This window comes from Mytilus trossulus, chromosome 4 (assembly GCF_036588685.1).
Source record: "Mytilus trossulus isolate FHL-02 chromosome 4, PNRI_Mtr1.1.1.hap1, whole genome shotgun sequence".
In the NCBI taxonomy this organism is placed as follows: Eukaryota; Metazoa; Mollusca; class Bivalvia; order Mytilida; family Mytilidae; genus Mytilus; species Mytilus trossulus.
Window position 1 is genome coordinate 36,393,544 of NC_086376.1, and position 8,963 is coordinate 36,402,506.

Here is an 8,963-nt window from a genome sequence, read left to right on the forward strand (position 1 = left end):
TTTATAGTTTATTAGTTTCCAGTTGTGCCATTGTAAATATACTCCATACTTGAATATTTGATCTTCTGTAATAACATAACCCTGACCTAGATAGGGAGTCATGAGGTTCCTAACACAAATGTTAGGAGTCTTTCTTACTTCATTTTAAGCATATTTTGAAACTGGTACTTCAAGAGTTGTTGTAATTACATTTAATGTTCGCAATTGCAAGTTTTCTTTTACCTGAAAAAGGGTGTCGCACTCCCTTCGCGAGGCTTTGGGTTTGATGTTCACATATTTAACTTTTCCCGTCTTGCTGTGAAACCTATGCTGAAGAGGGCGTCAGTTTTTGCGGGATGTATGAATATACAGTCACCACCGGTCATAATGTGAGCGTTAACTTATTTAATAAGACAACCCACTTTGCACGTTAAAGAATGTTGGCTTGCATCAAATATTTGCGGAGTCCGAAGGTTAACGTTAGTAAGGCAAAATGTCTGCCCTATTCAAAATAACTTTTATTCCAGGGACAGTCCTAAACCTGTTTGACTCCCTTTGCAGAAACTAGTACTTCGATAGTTAATTATCTTTTCCAAATCCTCTACCCTTAATTATCTGCTACGTATTTCTTTTCGAAGTATTGCTCTTGTCCGGAATATGTATGACACATATGTCTCTAGATGGTAGGCATCTTCGCTAGCCAAGGGTTACGATCCACTCCCGCTCTCTTCACCCTTGGCGGATTGAGTTAAAATTTCGGAGACACAACGTAAGGATTTTATTGGTTGCAGTCAAAACTCGCTGCATCCAATCAAAAAGCGCCTATAACATGATCACGTGTAAATGTATAAAGTGTTTGTAAACAATTACCACGTGTTTATTGTGCAACAAGTCTTTACACCCCTAAACATACGACTATACTTAGTGACAACTTGAAGGTTTTTAATCAACAAACAGAAGTTCTTGTGTATGTTTTATGCACAAATGCATGAATGTTGACTTGTATTTTCATTTCCGGCTTTACCAAGTGTGTAGAATCTAGACGCTACCGTGTTTTTACCTCCAAAATGAAGAGTTCAAGTGCTACCATTGGTCAAGAATAATGTATTCAGAATGGGCGTGATTTTTATCTTCCGATAGATGGCGCAACATTGTTATCACAAATGTTGGCTCAATCCGCCAAGGGTGAAGAGAGCGGGAGTGGATCGTAACCCTTGGCTAGCGAAGATGAGTCAAGAGAGCGGGAGTGGATCGTAACCCTTGGCTAGCGAAGATGGATGGTAGGTAAACAACAGTCAATCAGACAAAGCTTGGTTGTGTATAAATACAATCGGCATGCACATTCAAACCGATGCCAATCAGCATAGATTTTTTCTGCATGACAGAAGCGAATTCAATTCTTGTGAACACCTATACCCAATTTAACTTTTCAAACAGAGATTCCCAAACATATTCGTATAGTCCTGTTATTTATATTTTACATGACAGTGGAAGTCATGTGTTTTACGTCTTCTTTGGTCTCTAAATTACAGTGAAAGAGAGGCGAATGGTAACAAAGAGACTTTCAAACTCACAAGTCGAAAATAAACTAACAACGCCATAGCTAAAAAAGAAAAAGACAAACAAACAAAACAATTATAAAATACAAAACAATATGGAAAACCAAAAACTGAGTAACATATCTAATGGACAGGCACATACTTATCTATAAGACAGAATCTTACCCTCGCATTAAATTTTAATGACTTTTATCTGCAAATAGCATATGAACACTCGTAACATATTACAATCACACGGGGTCGTTTAAACGCCAAAATTAATGTATACACTCCACTTTAAAAAAATATATTCCAACCACACTGGGCCGTTTAGCTGTCATAAGCATGTGTACACTCCACTGAAAATGAGATATTATAACCACACTACGGTAGACCAAGTAATTGTTTTCCCATAATCAGCAACTTTGGTTTTTAGGGGAAAAAAATGAAATATTAGAGTATATTCTATGTTTTTCATTTTTTTCTCTTCGTGTATATAATATGATGCATTTAAAGTTAACTTATCTGTCGGTCAATTTTGTGAAAAGCAACCCAAAGACAAACTTTTATGTTCCGCAAAACCAAAAAATCAAAAACAAGGTTCATCTGAAAGAATAAATACTGAATCAGGAAACTGATGTTCAGTGGTTGTCGTGTGTTGGTGTTTTCTTAGTGTTTATCATTTCTCGTCTTTTCATAATAATTAGACTGTTGCCGGTTTTCTTATTCAAATGGTTTTATACCAGTCATTTTTAGACCGTACTTTGACCTATAATGGTTAACTTTTGGATAGATAGTTGTCTCATTGGAACAATACCATCTTCTTATGTCTAAATAAAAAGTCCAAACAGTTACTAGAGTTATTTATTCAAATTCGTAGTAGTATCCAAAGAGCATTGCATCGATCAAACACACAGTAAGTCGACTCCTGAAATACGAAGAAAAAATTCAAACTGAGTGTATAGTCAAACATCTTCGCTAGCCAAGGGTTACGATCCACTCCCGCTCTCTTCACCCTTGGCGGATTGAGTTAAAATTTCGGAGACACAACGTAAGGATTTTTATTGGTTGCAGTCAAAACTCGCTGCATCCAATCAAAAAGCGCCTATAACATGATCACGTGTAAATGTATAAAGTGTTTGTAAACAATTACCACGTGTTTATTGTGCAACAAGTCTTTACACCCCTAAACATACGACTATACTTAGTGACAACTTGAAGGTTTTTAATCAACAAACAGAAGTTCTTGTGTATGTTTTATGCACAAATGCATGAATGTTGACTTGTATTTTCATTTCCGGCTTTACCAAGTGTGTAGAATCTAGACGCTACCGTGTTTTTACCTCCAAAATGAAGAGTTCAAGTGCTTCCATTGGTCAAGAATAATGTATTCAGAATGGGCGTGATTTTTATCTTCCGATAGATGGCGCAACATTGTTATCACAAATGTTGGCTCAATCCGCCAAGGGTGAAGAGAGCGGGAGTGGATCGTAACCCTTGGCTAGCGAAGATGATAGTCAAAGAACGACAGCGCCCTTCAGCTTACTCAATGGCAGTATCTGTGGTCGGGATATAGAGAATCGTGATTTCATGAGAAACCATGCATAGACGAAGAAAAAATCAGTTGCATTTATGAATTACCAGTTTGGCATAACTTAATGATTAGTCGATATATAGTTGGAGATTTTCAATGAAATGTATTCTAAATAAAACCTCCATAAGGATAATATTTTATAGATATTGATACAAAAAAGGGGAAAATAGGGGACAAACTATCCGGATGGGCCGAGAAAATTATTTGTGTACATGTATGTCAAACAGATTCTTCTTTTCTTTAATTTCACAGTTGTTTTGATATAGCCTGTTTTAAATTAAAATCAAAATCTAATGTACGATTATACATATAGACCCTCTATTTAAATAACAATCTGTGTGGGTACTGGGGCTTAACGGTTACGTGTTATCCATATTAGCCTTAAATCAATGGAAAAAGCAGACGATGGCAATATTTTTAAATTCCTGGCATGCGCAGTCAATATTAAGTGCCCACAGGGTACCGGAAAACACTTACGTATAAGACGATGATAGATGAAGAAAGGAGAGAGTTACCTGAGACCGCCCTTTATGATTCAAGATCATTTTTCAACAGGTACGTAGTTTTATTTCCTACCCACTGGGTATAATAATATGCTCATTTCTATAAATCTTTTGTTTATATTTATCCTGAAGTGTATACATGTACATTGTTGACCTACAGTAAATATTAATATATCAAATAAGTTGACCCGTTACGGTAATGTAGTAGATAAATTCATATATAGGTAAATGTTGTTTTTCTTTAAAATATGAATTTCCTTTGTCTGTACATAAATGTACCACATGTAGTATAAAACTGTAATAGTATGTAAAATGTCGATTATTGATCAATCATAGAATATATCGTGGTTAAATGTATCAAATGTCCTGACATGTAAATTAGTTTTATTCCAGAATTTTTGTTTTAATTATGTTAAATTATTTTATCATTTTTTATCTATTGATTATTGAGCTAGAAAAGTATAGACGGTTTCTTATTCAAGAACTATGTTTATATTGACAAGATCTTTTGTCTGACCTAGCTTGCAAGCCTGTTTCGTTCATGTACTTAGACTTAGTGCATTTGGTTGTGCTTTCGATCTTAAACTCTAAAACCGATACACAGACCTGCCAGACTCGTCCTAGGTGGCTAAAACTTTGAACAGCCAATACTTTTAACTGAAAAATACTGAAATAAATACATTTAGTAGAATGTATACATATATAGCAAGTTATCGGCCATTATTGGTCTTCAACACCAATTTCAGTTATGGAGTACTTACTTTTCAATTTCTTTCTTTACACCCAAAGGCAGTACATATTTTTAAGGGCGATTACACATGCTGCAATTATGACAATGTGCTATTGTTGCACCTGGTGACATTTTACATTGTCTATTTGTCATTCACTTTTTTGCATCACCTGTCACATGTTGTAACATAAGAAAAAACACCAAACATTACAAATCAAATACATTTTTACATAATTTAAAGAAGTGAGACTGTACATGTATAATCATGGTGGATTTTTAATCACACAAATGCTAAGAAAATACTTTAAGATAAAAGTTAGATCTGTATACCGAAAATAAAATAAAACAATCGTTAGTTTTATTGATCTAAATCACAGGATCTTGGGTATGAATCCTTGGTTAAAAATCTATAGAAAATCTTGATTTGTTCAGCTTGACTTTCCTCTTATTATCTGCTTATAAATGACACAATCTTATTCTAAGAACAGTTATAGGTGTTTGAATGTTCGCATTTTTGACACCCTTTGAAAGAAATTCTTGGTCTGCCATTGTCATAACATAGGCCTCAATCGTAAGCTAAGCACGATCAGATTTTGTCTAGATATTTAGCTACTATTTGGTAATTTCATCACTTTCAATTCGGATTAGTCATCTTATTAAAGTATCAAGCATATATATTATCTTGTTATGACAAGACGTTTATAATTAAATGTCTGTCTCGTTAGATTTTGTTGACAATAGTTACTTACATAAGTTTAAATGCTACCACAGTCATTAAAACTTTTGATAACTTTAAGCTTTTTTTTTCTTCCTTGTTTTTGAGTTTTGCTTTGAAGCTGACTGCATCATATATCCTTTCAGACCTAAGCTTGTAGCACAAGAGGGATAACAATTCTCAATGAACACATGTGTTATAAAATGATATCTCCTACACAGAAAAAGTTTAATCATACAGGTACATGTATATACCACTTAAAAAGGCCACTCTTCAAAAAACCGTTTGTTTGCAGTTTCTTTGCTTTCGATACAAAAATTGGTGGGATAGGTGGTAAAATGAGCACTTTGCAATACTAGTCTTCTACATAACTTCAGGTTGGTTATTGGAAGAACCATTTTTCTGTATTTTGTTATTTTAAAGGCGCAAACAAATAATTTTTAATGGTGGCCAAAATAGATGCATGCAATCAGTGGAAAAATAGTTTCACTGACGTAGGAGATCGGGAAGGGTGGTAGGGACAAGGAGGCAATTCACACATCCCAAGTTTCAAGGGAATTGGAAGAAATGTTAAATTGCACCCCCCCTTTTTTTTGGCAAAAACAAAATGAATATGGAGATGCCACGACTAACTACTTGACAACTAGTCGATTAGAAGATAGAAAAGTTCATTTTTTTACTTCACTTTCTGAAATTTGACCCCTTTTCCTAACTTTTAGTCCACTCCTGCATCACTGAGTTTTATTCATTGTAGCTTACAAACAAAACTGTTTCTATGCATGCCTTTCAACCTTCTGTGCATGAACCTTATCCACTTGTCTAGAATGTACATTGTAGGAACAGACAATTTATTAGCTTGAATGTTTAAACTTTAACTCTTACCCTCTGCATGTTTTTATTAAATACATGTCTTAAATTTGTCTTGTATACAATTCACTTCCTATATATATGTAAAGTTCACACGATGTTTGCAGTCTTTAAATTTCTCAGATTGTTTAGATGTTATATAACGTTATGGGTCTAGACATTTTAATTTAAATGAGATAAGAAAAGGCTAGCGGTTGATATTAGGATACGAATTACTTATATAGGACATGGTAAATTACCATTGGTCAGGTGAGGATCATAAAACTAACAAAATTTTCAAATCATACTAGATTTTTTCTTCAAAAAGACAGAAATGCATTAGGCGCTGTGGATATTTATGCATGAAGGTCTTTTGTCATCCAATTCTTATATACTTTCATATGCGCTTTATCAACAAAGAACGACACGTGTTTTGAAAAGGATATAACCATATATGTTGATCACTTTAACGAGGATAAATTATGAATTGCTTAAAAGGGAGCACGGTACTTTAAAATATTATATATGTTGTATTTCATGGACCGTATTTCAAAAAGCTCAATCATTTCAGAAATTACTTACAGTGTTAACATTGTATGTTAATCATTCAAAAATCTACTTATGCATGCTTTATATTTATACGCTTGAGAAATTTTCTTACAATTATATATTTTGCTTGTAAAATTCATTTCTTTAGAATCGAAGGTCATACATGTACATTTTTTGTATATGGAGATTGGTAATATGATTTATATGAGGATTAATTATCATGAAGTTTTCGACTAAACTATTATTATCTATTAATTTTACTTAACTTTCATATATATATTTTGTAGACGAGTCTGTTGAAAAAATCATACCAAAACTGGACCAACGAATGGTGTTCAGTGGTCAACCCAGTTCACCGTATGTTAAACGGAATATCGTATTAGAAGAGTGCTCCTTTGTAGAAAAATTCCTTAAATGTATTATATGTGAAGAAATTTACAATAATGACGACCGCCAACCGAAACTTCTTCCATGTCATCATACACTGTGTCGTATCTGCATCATTCAAATGTTTATATCAGAAGCTGAGTATCGAAGAAGCTTGATTAACGATCTTCCAAACGCAGTGACGATTATTTGTCCGCAGTGCTCTAAAAGCTTTATTTCTACGCACGAAGGATTACGACAATTACCGACCGATCATAGAGTTATACAGCTTCTAGACTTTTTTAGTAATAATACTGACAGACAAACCGTACAATATTGTTCTATACACGAAACACAACCTATCAATTTCTTTTGTGAAAGTTGTATTGAACCAATCTGTCGGGATTGTACTATTGTAGATCATACCGAAGCCAAAGGACATTACGTGCGAGATTTAGACGGCGCTGTAAAGCATTATACGCCAATTATAGAAGCAGCCATGTCCGACTTGCAATCTGAAAAATCTAGTCTTAAAGAGAAACGTGAGACGCTTGAACAATCAATTGAAACATTTGACAAGGCAGAACATGATGTTGTAGAACAGGTTAGAGGATCGTTTGCAGCTCTGAGAGCCGCATTAGAAGAGAGAGAAAAACAACTAATCGCCATGGCAGAAAAAGAAGTTGGAAACGAGAAACAAAAATTCCGTGAAAAAATCGATCTTATCGATAAAAGAACCGAGGAAGTAGGTGAAAAGTATCAGGAACTACAGAAATTAAAAGAAGAAGGAAATGTTGAGAAAATGTACAAAGTTACACAAAATTTATCGGACTACAAACCCTCTAGCACACTTAGAATTAGGGAAATAGACGATGGTACAATGACTAAATTCACGTTCAATGATCGTGATGAGAAATATATATCCAACCGATTACAAAATTACGGTGATATAATCACCAGAATGGAATCGTCCAGAAGTTCCGTAAGCTCTGTAAGCTCTACAAGCAATACAAGCTCTACAAGCAGTGGTTATACTCCTTCTTACCGATACTCCTACTATCGACCATGATATAATTTGGTGGACTCTCCATACTCTTGCCTTAAACTTATGGTTATATTAAACTTCGTCCATGCTTGCATTTACTTTCACATGCTATATTTACCTATATTTGAAGCTTAGGCATGCAGAAAGTCATCTTATAATAAAAAGTTTAACTAAAACAAATGTTTGATATGAATAATCTACATAGATTGAATGATTTGTGGTAGGGGTATAAGTTAATAAGGCAGCAACCCGACTACACCAAAAGTCCAAAAATACATCTTAAAGTAAAACGGTTTCTTTCAAAAGACAAATGTCCAAACTATATGTCAAGCTCTATTTAAATTTTCAGAAAGCAGGAAAAGTTGTCAATTTAAAAAAGAACATGTGGTATGATTGCCAATGAGACAACTATCCACAAAAGACCAAAATGACACAAACATCAACAACTATAGGTCACCGTACGGCCTTCAACAATGAGCAAAGCCCATAGCGCATAGTCAGCAATGCTTTTTCCCGCACAGTTGGCCCATACCGCATAGTCAGCAATGCTTTTTTACAGGGGAGACTATTAACTCATTAATTTCCTAACTCATTGTTAATGATTATCAGCAAACTTTTTAGATATTGGACAAGGTAGCCCCGAAGATATTTCTGACTAAGAACAAGGACATGAAACACGTTTCGGGTTAACATAACTTGAAAAGAAGATGTGATATGATTGCCAATGAGACAACTCTACATAAGAGACCAAATGACACTCAAATTAACAAATATAGGTCACCGTACGGCCTTCAACAATGAGCAAAGCCCATACCGCATTGTCCGCTATAAAAGACCCCGAAATGACAAATGTAAAAAAATTTAAACGAGAAAATTAACAGCCTGCATGATTACTTAACAAAAAAATCACGAAAAACAAATAAATATATAACACATATCAACTAACGACAACCACTGAATTACAGGCTTTGGAATTGGGACAATGTAAAACAATTCAAACGAGAAAACTAACGGCCTTGTTTATGTAATAAAAAAATGAACGAAAGAAAAAGAATGTAACACATAAACAAACGACAACCACTGAATTTACAGGCTCCT

At 34.4% G+C, this 8,963-nt stretch overlaps 1 protein-coding gene across 2 annotated transcripts; it reads left to right on the top strand.

The window, feature by feature from the left end:
* Positions 1-3,525: 3,525 nt before the first annotated feature.
* Positions 3,526-7,959, top strand: LOC134715224 (E3 ubiquitin-protein ligase TRIM63-like). 2 transcript variants are annotated; one of them, XM_063577267.1, is made up of 3 exons: positions 3,555-3,666; positions 5,206-5,299; positions 6,742-7,959. In XM_063577267.1, the coding sequence occupies exons 2-3, from the start codon at positions 5,251-5,253 to the stop codon at positions 7,887-7,889; spliced, it is 1,197 nt and encodes a 398-aa protein (XP_063433337.1). In that variant the 5' UTR covers positions 3,555-3,666; positions 5,206-5,250; the 3' UTR covers positions 7,890-7,959. The 2 variants fall into 2 exon arrangements, with proteins under 2 accessions (XP_063433336.1, XP_063433337.1); XM_063577266.1 differs by lacking the exon at positions 5,206-5,299 and having other exon boundaries at positions 3,526-3,666.
* Positions 7,960-8,963: the final 1,004 nt, after the last annotated feature.